General features: G+C 36.9%; 1 protein-coding gene across 1 annotated transcript in view; it reads left to right on the top strand.

The window, feature by feature from the left end:
• The first annotated feature begins 912 nt into the window (after positions 1 to 912).
• Positions 913 to 20,250, top strand: part of LOC131044497 (target of rapamycin complex subunit LST8-1) — a 99,063-nt gene continuing 79,725 nt past the window's right edge. Inside the window, exon 1 of the mRNA XM_057977827.2 lies at positions 913 to 1,263. Coding sequence (XP_057833810.2) covers positions 1,156 to 1,263 — 108 coding nt within the window. The 5' untranslated portion in view covers positions 913 to 1,155. The remainder of the gene's footprint in view (positions 1,264 to 20,250) is intronic.

Below are 20,250 nucleotides of genomic sequence, written 5' to 3' on the forward strand. Positions count from 1 at the left end.
GAGCTAGGAATATCATAAATTAAATTGCATAGGTGGTCAATTTGTCATTATAATATGAATTTTCTAGCTTGTTTATAATATTCGGTATAAAATGGTATTAGAGCCAAAAGCTTGAGGAGCCTTAATATCTTTGAGCATATGTAATATTAATATTTGCAGAGTCCTTTCTCAGTATTGTAATCATCCATATTCATCAATGAGAATATCGTAAAGCTATTAGGAGCCTTATGAAGAAAAAACCTAATAAAGGTATAGCGCAAGGGAGAATTCTCGATGATATTTTGAATTTCTTAGTTATGTGACATAGAATAAATCAACAAGTGGGTTGTTTCCTCCTTTAATCCATTCTATGTCAAAATCATAACCAAGAAACTCAAAGTACTGAGAGCTTCTTATTTCTTGATATGTTTTTTTGTCTTCAACATTGTCCTAACTTGATCTGCCATGTTCACTAAATCTCTTCATATCTATGACTATATTTGACAATCTAAAATTGATTGATGCAAATCGAAGATGTGAAATTTACAACTCTATTGAACCTTAATTTGTTTTTGTGAAGGATTTATGTAACTTTAATATTCATGATCATTGACTGAGTTGGTAGTTTGCATGTACTCTTACATTAAGATTTTTTCTATTAAACAATTGAAAAAAGTTAGTTGATTTCAAATCTTTTTATTCTACCATAATTAATTGAAAAAATAATTAAACTCTTTATAAATCATTTTTCTTATTATTTGATGTAGCTTTTTATTAGACATAATATACAATTCTTCTTTGTTCACTAAATTTGAAGACAACATTGTATGCCCAAAATACACCAAAGAGACATTATAAGAACCAAATACAACTGCAATAACTTATTTTTGATTTAATTTTGTTTTGCAGAATTATGAAGGAAAGTATAAGTTAAGTTGAAAATTGAATCTTTGGGAAGCACTATATTATAACTCCATACTGAATGAATTCTGGCTTTAATTTCAGCTTCCTCACCTATGATAGTCAAGCGCATTGCCGAATTCATGTGAATTGAATGGATTCAGATCAGAATTTGGGTTGGCTTCCGTTTGATCTGGGTAATTGGGCAGGCGGTATGTCGAATTCAAAAGGCTTTTAGTGCAGAATAAAAGGGCATATAGAAGAAACACGACAGAAATGCCACAGCCATCAGTAATCCTTGCAACAGCAGGCTATGACCATACAGTACGGTTCTGGGAGGCCACTAGTGGCCGCTGCTATCGGACCCTTCAGTACCCTGATTCTGTAAGTTCCTTCATGTTGTTGCATATTGAAAAGTAACCGCAGGCACCAGTGTCAAATTTTTAAAATTTTTGATGATGTTTCGATCATCCATATTGAACTATCTTGTTTCAATACTCCACAATCTTTTTTTTCGAGTATCTTCGTCACCCAGTGTTCCGCTAGTGGTAAATACTGTTATTGTGGCCTCTGCCGGGCCAGATAGCAATTGAGCTTTTGCGACCTCTTTGCGCAAGCTTACAAGGGGATTTCTATTGCAGTTTTATAGTACTCAAATTTAGTACCGCGAGTTTTGACCAAGATTGCTTTTTCTTTATGGTGGATCATGTACTGTAATTCGAAATGTTGATACAAATAAATTACACACTGTTTTTTTTAACATTTACTGTTAATTACAACCTTGTCGAGCCGGCTACATCTGGAGTAGTATATGGAAGAGGAGGAGTCTCGCACACTTAACATATGTGTAGCAATCCAAACACTTTACCAATGTTTCAAAAACTCGGCAACCTAATCTTCAACATATGGGACATGCCTTTTTTAAGTTATAGGCAGCATTTCGGGGCGTGGGTACTTGAAGTTGGATTATTATATGGCTAGGATTTCTCTGCCTCGCGTTTCATCCCTGGAGGTTTGTTGCGTTTTTCTTTGTTTTAATGTTTAATATTTAGTTCTAGTCATTTTTTCAGCTTCCAGGTTTCCGATTGTACCGTAGTACTGTTACAATTTGACTGGGTTTGATTTCGAGTTTCAAATGGGTGTCCGGGTTGGAGGTGATCGTCAAAGCAACCTCTACATTTTTGGTCACAAGTTGACATCGATATGCTTTCTGCATTTCTTCACATAGTAAATGTGCCCCTTTATCATTACGCCGCAACCCTTGAGAGATTAAAAATGCATTTTCATGATTTGCATTTCTTGAATTGATTTTATGCGAATCATAATATTTTTCTTGGTGATAAACATGCAAAATTATCGACTGAATTCTACATAGTGTAAAACCCTTTCCAATAATTTTAAGTATACCTCTAATCTCCTATAATATATTAATGAAGTTAATGAAATTCTAATGAACAGAAATATTTTCAATGGTGGTACTTCAAAACCTGCAAAACTTGATTCAAAGCCCTTTCAAATAGTCCAAATGGGACTGCAAACATCTTGTAATTATAAGCTTGGTTGAATTTAGCTACACTGCTAAATTTAGGTCTTCTTGAAACCACAGGTCTTTTGGTCAAGATATTAAGAGCAATTCCCAGCCCTGTCTATCATTTATACAAATATTCTTCCTCTTGGGAAAATCCTCTTTCAAAGCACACATAGGTGAGACTATTGTGATTTTACTGTTTGTAGGGATGTGGTTATTCCCACTGCATTTAAATGTCACTATGGCTATGGGTGCGTAGCTGCATATTTATTCTACGACTGAGCTATGAAGTAATATATCTTGATAATCACAGGTCAACATTTGAGCTTCAAATTGGATAGACAACTATAAGTTCTAGTGAGACAACCTCTTGGAGCATTTCATATGGGTTAAACTCTTGCCCTTTTTTGATGGACTTGCTCTTGAACCCACTTCTTTTTGGCTGAAGCAAGTGTGGGATAAACATTGAACATGTCTTGGGAGTGATTTTGTGTAATATCGACATCAACATCTACATTGCTAACACTCACATTCAGTGCCCTTGTGATCTATGGACCACACTTAGGGAAATGCATGGAGATCCACATGAACCTCCATTCTCAGAGAATCCCACTATCAACAACCTTGTTCCACGTGATGTCTATCAAACATATGATCATGAAACAGTGGGAAGAGATTGAATAGTCATTATACTCCTCCTCCTCCTCCTATAGAGACTTCATTAGATTCATTGAATTATATGGTTCTTATTATAGAATTAAAGGGTTCATCTTCTCTATCTTTGAGTTAGCATTCTGAGGTTGAGGATTCTTCTCTTTTTGCATTAGCAGATCTAATTGGTGTTCATGCTTAGACATCTTGTGTGGACAACTAATCTAAGATGAGAAATCTAGTTAGTTTACAAGCATGGAGACCTCATCTCTATCTTCTTTTGTTTCTTCCGAGTTTAGAGTTGCTTCTTTTTGCGCTTCTAGTGATTCATTGTAGTAGGATCACATTCATTGTCTTTTAGTGATAGCTCATTGGGACGAGTATTTGATAGATCTTGTTGGGTTATTTTGTGAGTTTTTTTTTGTAGACTTGGAGGACACCATTGAGGACTTGAGATTCCTCTTCAATGATAGTTCCATTAAAATTGTTGTTTGATCTTCTCTAGCATTTGTTCTCTCTCCACTTCTTTTTATTTCCATGGTGGCACATATTGTAGTTCACAAGTCCTTAGATGTGACTTTGTCACCATTGACATCTTCTGCAAAAGTACTGATTCTCATTGGTGCAGATCTCTTACTTGGATTGAGGATACTAGCGCAGATTCCCAAAATTTGTCTTGGACACTTGTGCAGGTTCCCAAAAAGTGTTCGTTGCCATTTAGTCCAGAGACGTTTTTGGGAGTTTGGGGTGTTTGTTTGATGTAGTTTCAGTTGTGTTGCAAAGGTAGTGACGTCTAGGAAACCTTAGAGGTGTCTTGTGTTGGTTTAGTGTGTGTTAGGAAGGTGTCAGGAGTGTCTACGTGCAATTAGAGTTTCACCAGAGCTCTTTGGTGATACCTAGGACCCAATAGGTGGTCTTGTTTATCGATCCAAGTCTTGTATCTTCAAGGATGGTCTTGTGTGGACCTAATCACTGAAAAATAAATTGAATGAATGATTCAATAATCGGATGATTACATTGAACGATACACACACGTATATATAGAGGTTACAAGACGATGTTCTATAATTAAAACATAACGTTAAAGTAAAAGATTAAAGAGGTAAAAGCTAAATTAAGCTTAAAAGCTAATTAACTAAAAAAAAAAAGCTAAATGCTAAATAAAGCTTAAAAGCTAATTAACTAAAAAGCTAAATAACCATTAAACAAGGAACTAAATATAGGTGACTAAAATATAATTAAATATTCTAATACCCTCCCTTAATGGTCATTCTATCTACTAACTACCCTACAGAAGACACTGCAGGTCTTTAGATCACAAATGAAAAGAACACTCTGCTGCAGTGGAGACCCTCCTTGGATCTGAAAAGTGTTAATGACCAAGAATACTAGAATCCATCCAACCTGACGTTGGGTAACCAAATTGAAACCTGAAACCACGATTTTGAGGAAAATCGGCAAACCTTTTTGCAGAAGAGTATCAACTCCAAAATTGACTGCAAGATACCACGGTTATAGATGTTCGCCCTGGCAAGTACGACCCAAACTAACTGCAACAAGGCACGATTTTGAGGAAAAAACTGTCAAACCCTGAAATAGGAACCCTCGAAAAGAGAATTTATGATTTTGAGGAGAAAATTGAAAAACCAAGAAATCTGAGGGTTACAAATCATCGTTTTTGTGGGAAAAAAACGGTAAAACCCAGATAACTAAAATCTTATGCGAATATCACGAATTATAGATGAGATAATTTTTAAGGGAAAATTATAAACCCTGCAAACAATTTTTGAGGGAAAAATCGTGAAAACCCTCCCATGGTTTTTTATGGAAAAAATCAGAAAACCGACAAACAATTTTTCAGGAAAAATCGTGAAAACCCTGGGACTTGTAAGACGAGGTCTGGCCTAAATCAATCTGATCAAGGCAACGATATTCAGATATCGTGAACATGCACTGTTTCCAGGTGTTGTGGCCGCTGTTGAACTTCTGTCTGTGTTCCAACATGATGTTGGTCAAAGATGCCATCACAGAAACTGAGGTTGAATGTGGTCAACCTAGTGAAGGCACAAAGAATGAGATGGAAGATTCTGATTAAAAGTCAGAATAGAAGCAGCTGCACAAAAAATCTGAAACCCTGGAGGAGAATTCTGGGACGAATTCTAAGGTGCGAATTTCGAGGTTTGGAAGAAACCCAGAAATTAAATTTTTTCTGCAAACTTAAAACCTGAAATTTTTCCTGAAAATAATCAGAAAAAATAATAATTTGCAGAAAATAAAAAAATACCCATGATTTTTTTTTGTAAAAAGAACAGAAAAATATTGACGATTTTTTTTTCCAGAAAAAACGCAAAAAAAAAGGGCAGAAACCATAGGTCGGATGTACAGCATAAACAGCGCCCACAAAATTAGCAGAAATCGTTGACTGTTTTTAAATGCCAAGGCAAATTCGTTGGCACAATATTCGATGCACGAAAAACGAGGCAACCAGAAAAATCTGAGATCAACCTAGAAAAGCTCTCCAAAAACCCACCAAGAATCTAAAATCAAAATACAGATTCGATGGCTCAAAAATTGAGGCACGGAAAACGATGCACCAGAAAAATCTAACGACGACCCAGTTGAGGTCTCAAAAAACCCACCAAGAATCTGCAAGCAAAATAAAATTTCGACTTGAACTAAAGGGTCAAAACCCTAGTTGAAATTGCAGAAACCCTAGGAAAATTTTCAATCTGCAAAAAAAAACTCCAGGTTGCAGGCCCAAAAATCTCCAGAACTCTAAAAAAAACATGAGCTGTTACCCAACACAGAAATTCGCCCACAAACCAAAAACCCTCGAAACCCTCAAAAAGCTTTCAAAAAAGCAAAATTGTTTTTTTATATAAAAAAAAAAAACAATAAAAAAAATCTGGAAAATATTCATGAAAGAAGGCCATGAATTTTTATTAAAAAATTCGCCAAACTTTAAAGAATCCCATCGACTTGCTCTGATACCATGAAAAATAAATTGAACGAATGATTCAATAATCGGATGATTACATTGAACGATACACACACGTATATATAGAGGTTACAAGACGATGTTCTATAATTAGAACATAACGTTAAAGTAAAAGATTAAAGAGGTAAAAGCTAAATTAAGCTTAAAAGCTAATTAACTAAAAAGAAAAAGTTAAATGCTAAATAAAGCTTAAAAGCTAATTAACTAAAAAGCTAAATGACCGTTAAACAAGGAACTAAATATAGGTGACTAATATATAACTAAATATTCTAATAATCACCTTAGAGACCTTGTCCTATGGTCTTGGAGACCATTCCCCATGTTTGGTTGGTGTTTCTTGTGTTTTATCTTTTGCACGTGCATTGTCATATCGATGAGTTGATCCTTCTAGAGGTTTGAGCGTTAGTTCTTAGTTGTGTTGTATGCATGGAACTTATTTACTTCAAAAATAAAATTTCCATCTAGGGTTCCTTGGCGGGGCATTACATTTGGTATATGGTATGTGATTTATCTTATTAGCTTTTATTATAGCCTAATAGTGGTTCAAAGAGTCTTGAGCAATTTTTGGAGGGATCACCTTCATCTTTGGTTCTTGTTTTCATCAGTTTCCACATTGCTTTGGATGATTGCTTTCTTTAGTTATGCCTGACACTGTTGATTTGGATTTGACTTTTTCAAGAGCAAAACGACAACATTTGAGTAGTTTCTAGAGATCTTCCCCCATTTCTGCCCTTCATCCTACCTCTAGAGTGGGAATTCAACAAACTTGCACCATAGGGTTTCTTTTTTCTTAAAGGAAGATGCATTGTTCGATGTAGAAGGACGTACTTTATGCAATTGAATGGGTGCTTTCTTTTGTTATGTTTGGGTCTCTTAATTTGGTTTTGACTTTTAGCACTAGAAGGATGACATTTAAGTAGTTTCTAGAGATCTCCATCCTATTTCTGCCCTTCATTTGACTATTAGAGTGGGAATTCAACAAACTTGTATTGCACGGTTTCTTTCTTCTAAAAGGAAGATGCATTGTTCAATGCAAAGGTACCTACTTTAGCACTCGTTATGAGACTGTCTACCCTTGCATTCTCTCTCTATTATATGGAGTTGATCTTGCAAGGAGCTATTCTTTTGGGGGCTACATGGCCCTCTTTTTCCTATCATATCTTTGGGGGTTATTTCCCTCTCTTCTTTTGAGGGGCTTTTCTCTCTCTATTTTGGGTGGATGCGTTCTCTCTCCTTTCTTTGGGGCGTGTTGATGTGTGTTTTAGGCACATAACATTACAGAATAAATTACCAAGATAATTTACCTTCTCTTGAATAAAATCACCTCAAATGCTAAGAATGAGATCAACTGAAATGATTCCAAGGTTTCTACATGTCAGGTCTTGATGAGTGGGTAACTCAATGGTCGATGTGAATTGATGTGTTCACTTGGGGACTTACGCAAATGTTTGGATTATCATGAAGATGAGGAGTAGGTGTGCTGACAACTTAAGATTTATCAATATGGCTCTGGATTTACTTACTAAAAAAATGGGCAAAAGGAATAGGGTTTAGGAAATCTATTCTAAGCCTAGGAATGTAGGAAATGATGAACAGATCAAGTGGAATCAAACTAGGCAAGGTCTCACAAACAGGTATTGACACAAGCTTAGTGCAATCGTCTAAGGTATACTTAAAGATTTTCAGGCTATCACCATCAAACATTGACACCATCCAAGTTGATGCTTGTCAAGGGACGCGTAATAGGTGAAGTTAAGCTTACTCAAATTTCTAGTTGATCACACAAGGCGCACTTACCAACGGCAAGAGGCTAGTGGTATGGATTAAGGATTCCACACAAATAAATTCAACAAATCTTTCACTCAATCTAACATACATGAAAATAAATTCTAATCTAAAATTCTAATCTAACTTGGAGGAATTGAGAGCTATGAATGCAAACACAACACTTGAAGAGCAAAATCACCAACAATTGAACAATGGTTATGATTCAAATAGCTGCAGCATATACCAACAATTCTACAAAAACTCTCTTACAAATGAGAGACAAGGAGGCATATATAGAGTCTCTTACAAAAATGGATGGCCCAGATTGGTACAAGATCAACGGCCGAGATCATGCCATCAAAACCCTAGAATTGCCCTAATTAGGGTTTACATAAAAATTGGCGCCACCTACATATGGCCCAATGAAAAGATACCTAATCATCAAATAGGGAATCTTCTAGAAGATTCCTCCTTGCATCTCTCTCTCTTCTAGCATACTCCAAGAATCTAGCCAATACTGAATCTAACTCCTCCATGGAAATGCTAGGCAAGGTATCTTGTTGTAAATCAATCACGTTCAGTTAATCCGAACAAGCATCCAAAGTGTTCTCCCAATCTGGCATGAGCTTCTGCGAACTATGAACATGAATCAACAAAGAGACCAAGTCATCTATCTGACTCTTCTTCAAAGAGTCCAACTGGCAAAAATACATAAATTTCATCTTGTCTCTTAATTCGGCTAAGTGTAAACCACTAGCATCACTAACATCAACACCCAATAATTCCTCAATTGAGGCAAGGATCTTCATCTGAATGTCCTGAATCAATCCCTCCATCTCCATACAACTCGACTGGGCGTTCTCATAAGTTGATCTCTTCACGGCTAATGAACAATACCAGCCATGGAAATCGTATCTGTCTCCACTGTGCACGATGTTCTCGCTGACCAAGGTGGAATTAGGAATCTTCTTTAAAGCCTGGAGGCGTGGAATAGTCTTCTTTTGGATAGGCCAGAATTCTTCCCAAACTCCCTCCAAATACTGGATTCTAAATGCGAGCCTTGTTGTCCTATCATATGCATGGACAAACTGAGTAAGGAAATCATCTGCCTGCTTTCTTGTATTCTCAATCCAATTTTCCACCTCCGAGAGTGTATCTCTCGCTGCCTCATAGTGTGAATGCATTCCATGGTCAACTGCAATAGGGGAAATAAGGGTGGGATTTTCATGCCTTATCCTTGCAATATACTCTCTAAGTCTGATATTCTCTTCTCTGTACCTTTCTTTCTCCGCAATCTCTTTGTCTAACCTTGCATCGATTGCCTTGAGGTTTTCACCAATCTCTTGAAATTCTTGCTTTCTGGATGTACGACCAAGGGCAACTAAAGTGATCTGGAAATCCATAGGAGTAGCAATGTCCGTTGTCACGCCTGCAATAGGAACAACAATCTACGCAATCTGCATTCCTATCTCATCTCTAGCTATGTGCGACAAAATCTCCGCTCTCTTGGGTTCTTTCTCCTCAACACTTCTAGCTAGGTAGTCATCAATGTCGTCAATAGGTTGTACCTCTATCATTTTCTTACTTTTCTCCATACTTCTCATCAGCCATTCAGGAATAGCGGCCATCTCCATACCATCATCGAGACACATTTCTCGATCAAGTCCTCTCAATGCCGAGACAACATCATCATCATCATTAGGATTATCCTTGATCCAATCGTATACCTCATTTCCCAAACTAATTTCCAAAAGGACAGTAGGGGATCCTGACTAATCATCATTCTCATTCGGAGGTGCAGATGTCGCTGTGGCATATAACTCTTGACTATTCCCTGGTAGTATCACTGTGTTGGAACACTGCCGAGTCTCCTTGCTCTGCTCTGTTACTTCGATCACTTTGATTGATGAGACACTGAGAGGTGGTGAAGGAATGATAGGTGGAGGAATGATGGTCTTTTGTTTCTTCTTCACCTCCTCAATCTTCTTCCCTCTGGCCTTGACTTCTCCTGGCGTGTTCTTCCTTCTCTTGGGAGCTTGACTCTCATCGTCTCCATGAATCCTGACATCATTGATGGTCCTCTGATCATACTCAGAAGTAGACTCTTCCGGCTTCATCCTTTCATAAGTGAAGGGAACACCCATATCAACCAACTTATTCATCTGTATATCTACCCATGCACGGGAGAAACTCAAGACCTCTCTCATCAATACATTTAGGTCAATCTCTTCTGACTTTGACCAATTTGGCAATAAGATTGCCTTCTTCATTTCATTCTCATACTGTGGATGTGTATGATCTCTGTTATCTAACACTTGATCAAGAATGAGGAAAAGTCCACACTTCCTCATGAAAACCACTGACATTCTGGACCACATTCTTCTCTTCACTGCTTGCTCGTCCATCAGGTTGACCCAATAATCTTCTATGTCTACTTTGTGGATGAACTTCTCTCCCCCGATCCTTCCAACTTTCTTGTCTGGATCAAATCTTTCTCTTTTCTTATATGTAGCAAATCGATAGAATGCAAGCTCCTCACTCGCAGTGCTGACGGCTATGACAGACTGACAAACCTCTGACGTCTTCCCAACTGAAATAGGGAATGTCATGCCTGTCCTATGCTTCTCTTTTTGAATGACATTCGAACTCTAGAAGCTGTCTCACCACTTCCAACAAGATCATTATGTCGGTTGGATACCTAGGAAGTCTGTAGGGTTCAGATTGAAACCCATGAATCCTAAGGTACGTGAAAGTGGGAAACTGTATATACCACGATCCATATTTCTCTATTAACTCTGTTGCCTCCTTGGACAATCTTTTGTGGATTCCGCCTTGCAACATCCATGTGATGGACATAGTGAATGCATCATTCACTCTCTTATAGTCTTCAATTCTACACATGCTCAGTTGGGGGTAGCATTCATGACTCCTGAATTGTCCTTGCCCATTCCCGACTTCACCTTTACATATCAATCCTCTGTATGAAACAAACCATGCAAGCAGGTATACCAGGTAAGAAGTCATGGTGAATGACTTGGACTGCTCTACATTCCTTAGCTGAAAGTCCAGATTGTCACTTATAATCTTAAGACCAATTTACTAATGTTCCTCTAAGACAATCCTGGATGAAATAGAACATCCATCCATCGAATATTGCTCCCTGCGGCATCCCCATCACTCTGTTAAGTAGGAATATTAAGTCGTTATACTCCTCTTTGAAGTCTATGCACATGAGTGTCTTGGGAGCCTTGGAATGATGAGATCTAGGCTCAATCATCCACTCTTTGTTTATCATATTCTTGCATACACCCATCTTCTTTGTGTATCTTTTTGTATATTCATCCTTGGTCACATCCTTCATGTTTGTTCCGCGTGGAATTCCGAACACCTCAGCAATAGCATCCTCAACAAGGTAGGCAATAACAACACCCTTAGGAGTCTTGATCATTCGCGTGAGCGGATCATAACATCGTGCACACTTCAGGATAAGGTCATTGCACTGTATGGACTGTGGAAATCCAGGGGCATGAAAAATACCACTCTTCATAATGTTCGCATATGTTGGGGAAGGAACCTGATTTTCGACTCCAAACATCCGCTGTCGCATCTGGTCCAAGTCTAGGAAATGCATGTTTGTATGTGTGATCTCCTTCCATCTGGATGAAATCTTGAGCTCTGGATAAACTCCAGTCTCCAGTATCTTCAGTAGTTCTTTCCTTTCCTTAAATCCGAACTTTGACATCGTACCTGTACGAAGCTTGAAATTAGACTTAGGAAAATAAATAATGTTCTTGATAAAATTCTTGTGACTTTCTAAAGATTTTAGCTAATTAGAGCATAAAGTCAAGAGAATAATCCACACTCTTGGTAGATTTTGACAATTGGATTCAAAGTACAACAACGCTAGGGCATGAAAACCCTCTATAAAATTCATTAACACCTCCTTATGCTTAGAAATTATGCAAACTAAAATGCAAAGGAGTATACCGGATCAACGATGACTAAGGAAAGGTTTGAAAGCTTGTGTTTTCACACAAGGTATGTCTGAGAACACCTTCCGTAGTCAACAATGGAGGTCAACAAATTTGAAGACAACTTGCAACTAATAAATTAACTTCAAAAACATGTTGCAATCCTTCAAAAATATATATAAACTTGATAAAAATCAGTCTCGATGATAAAAATGATTAATTTTGGAAACATAGTTATGGCTGGTAAAAGATAAATTTCTGAGGACAAACAGCCATTAACAAAGTTGCAGACCTTAAGACAGCCTTCTAATGGTCTGAAAATGATTCCAAAATGCCTCCAAATACTCTCCAAATGTAAATCGCTAAAGTTGCAGCTGGCTGGGCAATAAAAGTTAAGTCTGAAAATTGAATGTACAGACAACAATGGAGGTCTAAATCTGAAGCAAATGACAGCAAGTAGGGAGGCAAAGGTAGCATCAAACATGCGTGGAACTCACCTCAAAATAAAAATTGAAACTTTCCCATTTATAGCGCCATTTTTGAAAATCTGAAAATGTCTTCAATGTAGCTCAGATCTGCAACAATGGAGGTCTGGAACAACAAGCAGCAATGGAGGAGAAAATCGCCAAAGTTACCAAACACCAAAAATCGCCAAACTTGGAAAATCAAAAATTTGGAAATGGTCTTCAATGGTAGCAATGGGATGGAACAACAAGCTGGAAAAAATGGAGGAGGAAAGAAATCCTAAATCCAACACTTCACTTCAGCACTTCGCCAAAATTCGCCAATAAGAGAGAAAAATCGCCTTTCATGGAGACACCTGGCAGATTTAAATAATAAAATATTGTTGTAGACTCCTCTCTTATACTTGCTTTTGCCTCTCACTTTCACCACACAAGCAATGTGGGATAAAACACTTGCTTATATACTTATTTGGTAAAAACCAACTTGCTTTAGAAGGGTAAAACATTAAATGCTTATTGCAAGTTATTTAATTTTGCTTTTAAAATTTTAAATAATCATCAATCATCATTTAAAAACAATTAAAATGGGGCTCACTTATTAAATATTTCAATTTTAAGTCTAAATTGAGTCTCCAGGGGAAAATCGACTTTAGTTGGGATTAAGAAATCCCATTAAAAATCATTTAAAATGTCAAAATAATCCCCACAAGGGAAAATCGATCTTAGCTTGGATAAAAATCCATACAAAATTTCATCAAAATGCATACAAAACAGGCTAGGGGAAAATCGATGGCAGTCTGGACAAGGAATCCACACTCCAAATTCACTTCGTTTGCAAAAAACACTCCTTGGTGGAAATTTGACCTCAATCTGGATGAAAATCCGGACTCAAAACTCATCAAATTGCTCTTAGTGGAAAATCGACTTGGGTATGGACTGAGAGTCTGCACAAAAAATCCGCATTAACTTGTCACAAAACATCTTGGTGGAAAATCGACCCAGGCATGGAATCATCCTCAACGTTGTCCGCACTATAGTTCGTACTCCAGTCCGCACTCCTAGTGGAAAATCGATGGCAGTCTGGAAAAATCCTGACACTTAGCCAAATTTTAGCACTTCCAAGGGAAAATCGATCCAGGCATGGATAAACAGTGGTGGAAAATCATAGCCAGTATGGATTTCAGGGGAAACCCATGTGTAGTGTGGATTTTGAGTGGGGGAAAAGGGTGGGTAGTCTGGAATACGAGGGGAAAAGCACCTCTAGCATGGAATTTGACCTTCTAACCCTTGCAATATGACAATTTAACCACTCAAAATTGCTTAGAAACTTCAAAATTAGACTAGACTTAGGCGAATTTTCCAAAAAAAAAGAGTGAAACACTAGGAAATTATCGGGATAAAGTGCGAAATCAATTTAAATAATACCTTAGGAACGAGAAAACAACTCCAAAAGGTCTGGGAATACCTTGGCACTTTAAAATCACTGATACGCGTGTTTAAAAACATGTTAACACTCAAAAGGTTAACACTTAGATAAAATTTAGGATCATTAAAATATCAACTTTTGCAACTTGATCCTATAACTTCAAAAACTCTAAACGACACTAGCATGATCAAAACTCCGAGACTCGGGCACGGGAAACACAAAATTGCCCACTAAGCAGCCAAAACCCTAACCTAACAACGCAGCAAGCCGGAAAAGAGGGGGTCCCCGTTAGCAATGGGGCGATGTGTGAAAAGGTCACAACATGGCGCTTGTCTCCTATGAGAGGGATTCCTATGTACATGGGTACCTCATTAGGCGACAGATTGTTGGGACCTATTTTGCTCATTCACCTAAGTTGTGTTGGGGGGGTGTTGGAGTAGGTTTTTATTCATTTTCATTAGTTTTTAATGTTGTATTTTCCTACACCTAGTTTAGCTTGCTTAGATAGGTTCATTTTGGCTAATAATGGTGAGCAAAGTATTTTCCTTTCTTGATCAATGGGAAGTAGCGTTGTTTTCTATAATCTAGTCTTGATTTGTGTTGTGGTTACCACTATGGTATTTGGTCTTGGTTGTTTTCTTTGCCTATTGCAAAATTCAACTTCTCAAGGTGATCATTCTAGTGCCTTTGAAAGCAAGAAGTTGGATGATAGAGAAAGGTCAGTTTGAACATGTAGCAAGGTGATGTTGGCCATTCTATATATATTTGACAAGTGGCATTGTTTATGTTGGGGAGAATATTTTTTTATTAATAGTGGTCATGTGAGCATCAAGCACTTGATGACATATTGAACACTTGCAAAGGAGGAACAAAAGTAGATTGATCATTTGTAGGCTTATGTCTTTGAGATTCTCTAGAAGAAGTGGAAAGGGAATGAGATAGTTGATACAACATCATGTGCTAATAGAACTCATTTGTTTTCCTTCTCTCCTCCATTAGCTAACCTATTTGGCAACAAGATCTTCACGATTATTGAAGTGGCTTTGCTGTGGTCCAATTCAAACAAGAAATTATAGATGTAAGGGTATGGCTTGGTTAGTTTGCAGTGGTGTTGTCTTCTTCTTTTCACATTTATTTTTTAGGCATTGCTACCCTTTGGTATGGAAGTTGAGCATGAACAGAAGTTAATTTGCAACACACACAAGTTTCCAAAAATTCAAAAAATGTCACAATCAATTTCTTTTGGTAGAATATTAAGAGATGACATTTTGCAATTTTTGATTGAGTATAGTTGAGAGCGTTCATCCTATTAAGAGATGAGCCATATTAAAGAAATAAAGTTGAGAGCTTTATCCTAGGCCTATTCCAACCAATTGCTTTATCCAATCAATAGTGGCAAATTGTGTCCATGGACTTTATCATAGGCTTGCCAAGGTTCATAAGGTAAGGATGAGATATTTATTTTGGTAGTTCAGCTGATGAATATGCTAATATAATTTGTATAACAAAATCATGTTCTAATGGTCTCATTGGTGCTTAGAGTCATGGATTCTTGAATCTCTAAAATAACCCACACATAAGTGCCATGGGTGTCAAACTTAGGATAGATAATTTGGAACTTTTGATTAGGGAATAACAATGGACTAATTGATAAGTATGGGTAATTCCTTTGTCTGCTTCAATTTCTGCTAGGCCTAGGGGAAAATTCCCTAAGGTGTTCTCTTTTAGTACAATCAAAGAGAAATGATGAGAGAATGGACCTTGAGAATCTGAGACAAACCATATCCAATGCATATAAAACTCGAATTTGACTACACTAAGTACCTATATATTGGTCTGTCATAAACAAGGGTTTCACATCTCTATAATTAGATATGGAAACCTTGTAATAACTAAAGAGATATCCTTATTAACCCCTTAAAATATTCAATCTCAAACCTTACTTCATAGATGGATGGATGTAGAAAGAACAACTACTATGTTTATAAAAGATATTTTATTTTTGTTCAATAAGAGTGATGTATTATGGGAGGTTGGACATGTAACATATTGGCACCTTTATCCTATATGGGCAGTTCAGTCTGGTCACACAACTAGAGCACAACATGAATGTAATCAAAGAGTAGACACCTTAATGAAAATGACAATAAGGACAATGGCTTACAGCATAAGCTGGGCTCTATGCATGCGAACTGAAAGAAAATGAAACTTTAGTGTAACTAGCTGAACATATCTTAATAATCCTTAAACAAACAAATAAACGTATATCTTGCTACAGTAAGGTGCCTTACGAAGGCTTTTCAAAGAGTTTTTTTTTATCTTTTAACAAACTAGTCAAGTACAATATTTATATCAATAAATTTGATTAGGAAGATTGATGAGACTATTAAAAGATTACACAATGTTTAAGGAGACATCCAATTAGCCTTAAGCCACACATTAAGCACATTCTTTGAGGATTATAAAAGCAATGCACACCATGGGGGTGAAAACCAGAAAATTACATTCATAATAGTTCTTGATCTGTTACAAGATACCCCAAAATGTAAATCTACAACTTCTCTTCATTTTGCAACTTGGCTACCAACCAACCTAATACAAACTCGAAACGACATATATATAGTGTTACAATCAACCTTGCAACCTGGGCAGTAATGTAGGAGTGTTTGACAAGTTTGCAGGTTGCCTATATCTATTGCATCATCTTTTCACATGGCATTGTACATGAAGCCATGCACGCCTTGTGTGAACAACCATATGCATTTGTACACAAATCTTGTCTAGGAAGCATGTTTGTGGGAATTGCAAACATGTGAGGAAAGTACAGAAGTCCGCAAAAGTATAGGTGACAGGAAAGTAGATTTGGGAAGGAAGTCTATAGGAAGTATAAACTTGACTCCAAAACTCCTTAGGAATCAAAGGCTGTGGGATGTTAAGGTGGGAGCGTGCCTTGCACAAAGAGGGAAGGTGAACATGTAGAAACAGAAGTTAGAGAGGATTTTACACAAGTGTGGACATGCCTAGATACTTTGAATTTTCGCTTGGGACAAAATATTAATTTAAAGACATCTAAACTTGAAGATTTTGATATTGTGGCTTGTGACAAGGATTTAGATGGGACAACAACATCATTTGAAATACAAATGCTGACAGAGTGGCCCTTTTGAAGGAAAGAAGTATGGGCAAAGGCAACAAAGAGGCATGAAACTTAGATAATTTGCATTTTAAGGCCCGTGTCAACAACTCCAAAGATTGCTAAGCTTTATTTTTGACATGGTCTTAAGCTATATGGGATTCCACGCTAGATCATTGGTGATTGGGAGGGTATTTTCTAGAGTTATGTTTGCTAATATCCATTTGGATTAGCAATGGTGACATGAAACATTAGTGCATGTTGATGAAGTTAGTGTACAAATGCTTGGAAGGTATGCAAGGATATATGTAGGTGAAAAGTAGAGCAAGTGAGTGGAATGGAATGTTTATATTTCATTGAGTATTGATACAATAACATGTATTAGTCTGCCATGAGGTAATCCCATTTATGGGGTAATATGGCTACGAACCTCCAATATCACCTATGTACTAGGCAATTTAGAAGGGCAATGTCCTTGCAATGGTAAGGATGTAGGCCATACTTAGACAATTGATGGACATTCTGGCTATGAGTGTGAATTGGACGAAGCAACAAGCTGACCAAGGTGAAAATGTAGTTTTGAAGTTAGGTATATGGTGTTTGTTTGGTTACTATAAAAGAAAATGCCATTGAGGGTGGAGAAAGTAGAAGATTCAATCTCCAATGCTATGGAATATCTAATATTTGTGCTAATGTTAGGAAGGCGGTGCATTCATGGTGTCTTCAACGTTTCATGTTTGAAGACAAAGATGGGAGGGTATGTAGTTTGTAGACAAAAAATCCTGACCATGAGTGATGAATGGAAGTCTATGTTACCCCAAGTTTTTGGGACAGGTACAAGAAGGGATGGGAGAATGTGTTTTCCGATTGTGGACAGGAGTGGGGCCATTTTTTAGGGGATGACAGGGGATGGCTATGAGAAAATAGGGAAAATTAAAAAATATAGAAAATTTCAAATATTCATATGATAGCATTGATAAAGGTAATTGTCATATACATCATAGAACCTTAACACATAATATAGAGTTCAATTGAAATTTATATTTCTAGAAATCAACAAACAAATGAAGTTTTAACAAAATTTAATTGTATTCATTGACAATGTGCATATATATTATATAAAATTAACATCAAAATTCTCAAAGGTTGTAAGTTTCAACTACAGTCCCTAATCAACATCCCCTAACACTACATCAAAATCAGAGTTTGAGTCACTGCCACTATGAGAGGCTATCTCATCCTGATCCAATGGAACCCCAAGCAACACATCATGTGCCTCCTCCTCATCAACCTGTGTAGTATCTTTGGGGTCATCATCCTAATGTCCAATTGGAGTTTGATGATACTTAGGTGTTTGTCGATCTTGAGGCTACAAGGCACTATGCACAACCAACAGTTTCTCCAATCGTCTAGAGGTAAAGCCTATTCCTCTTGATTGAATAGATGAAGCTAAATGAAGACAAATTCCTCTTTGTAGCAGAGGGACTAGCAACATGTGAAAGGAGATAAGTGGCAAGCATGCTCAACTCTAGCTCATTCTTGTCATGCCATGTCCACCATCTAGTGGGGTTGCTTTGAGCTAATGTAGCTATATCCATCAATGCCATTTTTCTATTGAATGTTGGGCCATGGAGACACACAAAGGCTAGTCACTGTGCTCTAAGTTTGCTAAACTCCTCAATATACATTTTCCCAAGGGCCTTCATGAAGCCTTCTATCAACTCATTATCATCAAATGGACGCACTATCCTAGGTCTTGCTGCATACCATTTGGGATTTAGAACATAGGCAGTCATAGAAGCGGCCAATGGAACTAACGTGCTTCTCATCCCAAAATAGGGTCCTTTCTATGAATTGATTGCTTCATCTGTCAAAGCATGCTGTCAAATCTCTCATAGATCTCTCTAAGGCTAGTAGAGTCTGTATTAGCATATCTTATGACCTGCAGAACAGGTGAGATAATGGAGCAAATATATCTGCAAAGAATGAAAATAATTTACTAAATTTACAATTGAGAAACTTAGAAACAATAAAGATTATAAAATCAGAAATTTAATAATAAAATGAAAACCATAAATTTAATACTAAAATCAACAATGCATTAGTTAATAAAATCAGAAAGTTAATAATTAAATCAACAACTCATTAAAAATTTAAAAACAACAATTAAAAAATTAAAAACCACCAATCATTCTGGAGGATTTTTTGTTTGACATTTTTTCTTTCAGCTTTATTTGCCTTCGCCCATCTAGCCCACTTTGAATTAACCACCATTAATTGTAGAAGCTCTTGCTCCTCAATCATCCTCTACAACAAAATAAAGTAGATAGTGTATCTAGTATCCATAGTCTTGAGGAAGCAAGTGATGTGTGATGATTGCAAATGAACATCTAAATGCCTCGAGCTTCTAAAACCACTTCCTTCATCCAATCTATTTTCCCAATGTCTTTCAATGCATGAACATCACATGGGGTCTAGAATATGTGCTTGTAAGCACCCTCCACCATCAAGCCAACTAACTTGCATATATGGCCTGACTCAGTTTCCTTTTGTACAACATTAGAGGGGTCCCGTTGATGTGTTTTTTATGCACCTCAAACATAGAGTAAAATACCAAGGTATCTTATCCTCTCTTGAACAAAGTCTTTCAAATGCTATGCTTCACGATCAAATGAGACAACTCCAAGGTTCCGAAATGTCAGGTCTTGATGTGTGGATAAGCTCAATGGTTTGATGTGATTTGCTGGGTTCACAAGGGGACTTACGTTGAATGCATGAATGTTTGGATACTTGGGACTAACTCATCTAACAAAGAAAGAACAAAAGGAAAAGGGTTTAGAGAGACTAATCTAATTCTAGAATGTAGGATGTAGTGAATGACTTGGTGAAACTCTACTAGACTTCGCTTTGACATCAATGAACAACTCCACAAAGCTAGTGCGATCTTCTAAGGTAAATATAAAATATCTGATGTTCAAATTACCACCAACAACATAGACACCATCAAGGCAATGCATATCAATTTGTGAATAGCAATTGAAGTTAAGCTTGATTAAGGATTCCAGTTGACCACACAAGGCAAGTTTACAATCAACAAACTGCTAGTAGTATGGATATGCGAATTTCACCATTAATCATCCACAAAATCTTTCATTCAATTAACCAAAATTAAAACAAATGAGAAGTAGAGACAATGCAACATATTGAATCAACATACAAAATTCACCATAACTTCAATGAAAAACAATATGTCTCTTGCAACAAGATCTTGGCAACAATCTTTGTATTATTTGTTCAATTTTCAATTCAATATGCAAGATGTATTCTAATTTATATTCTCTCTATCTATGTATTATCTATTTATCTCATAAATATGATTATCTTCTTTTGTGTGGTAGGTGAGAGGAGCATTTATCGATTTCAATGTCCTTCT

This window comes from Cryptomeria japonica, chromosome 9 (assembly GCF_030272615.1).
Source record: "Cryptomeria japonica chromosome 9, Sugi_1.0, whole genome shotgun sequence".
Lineage (NCBI taxonomy): Eukaryota > Viridiplantae > Streptophyta > Pinopsida > Cupressales > Cupressaceae > Cryptomeria > Cryptomeria japonica.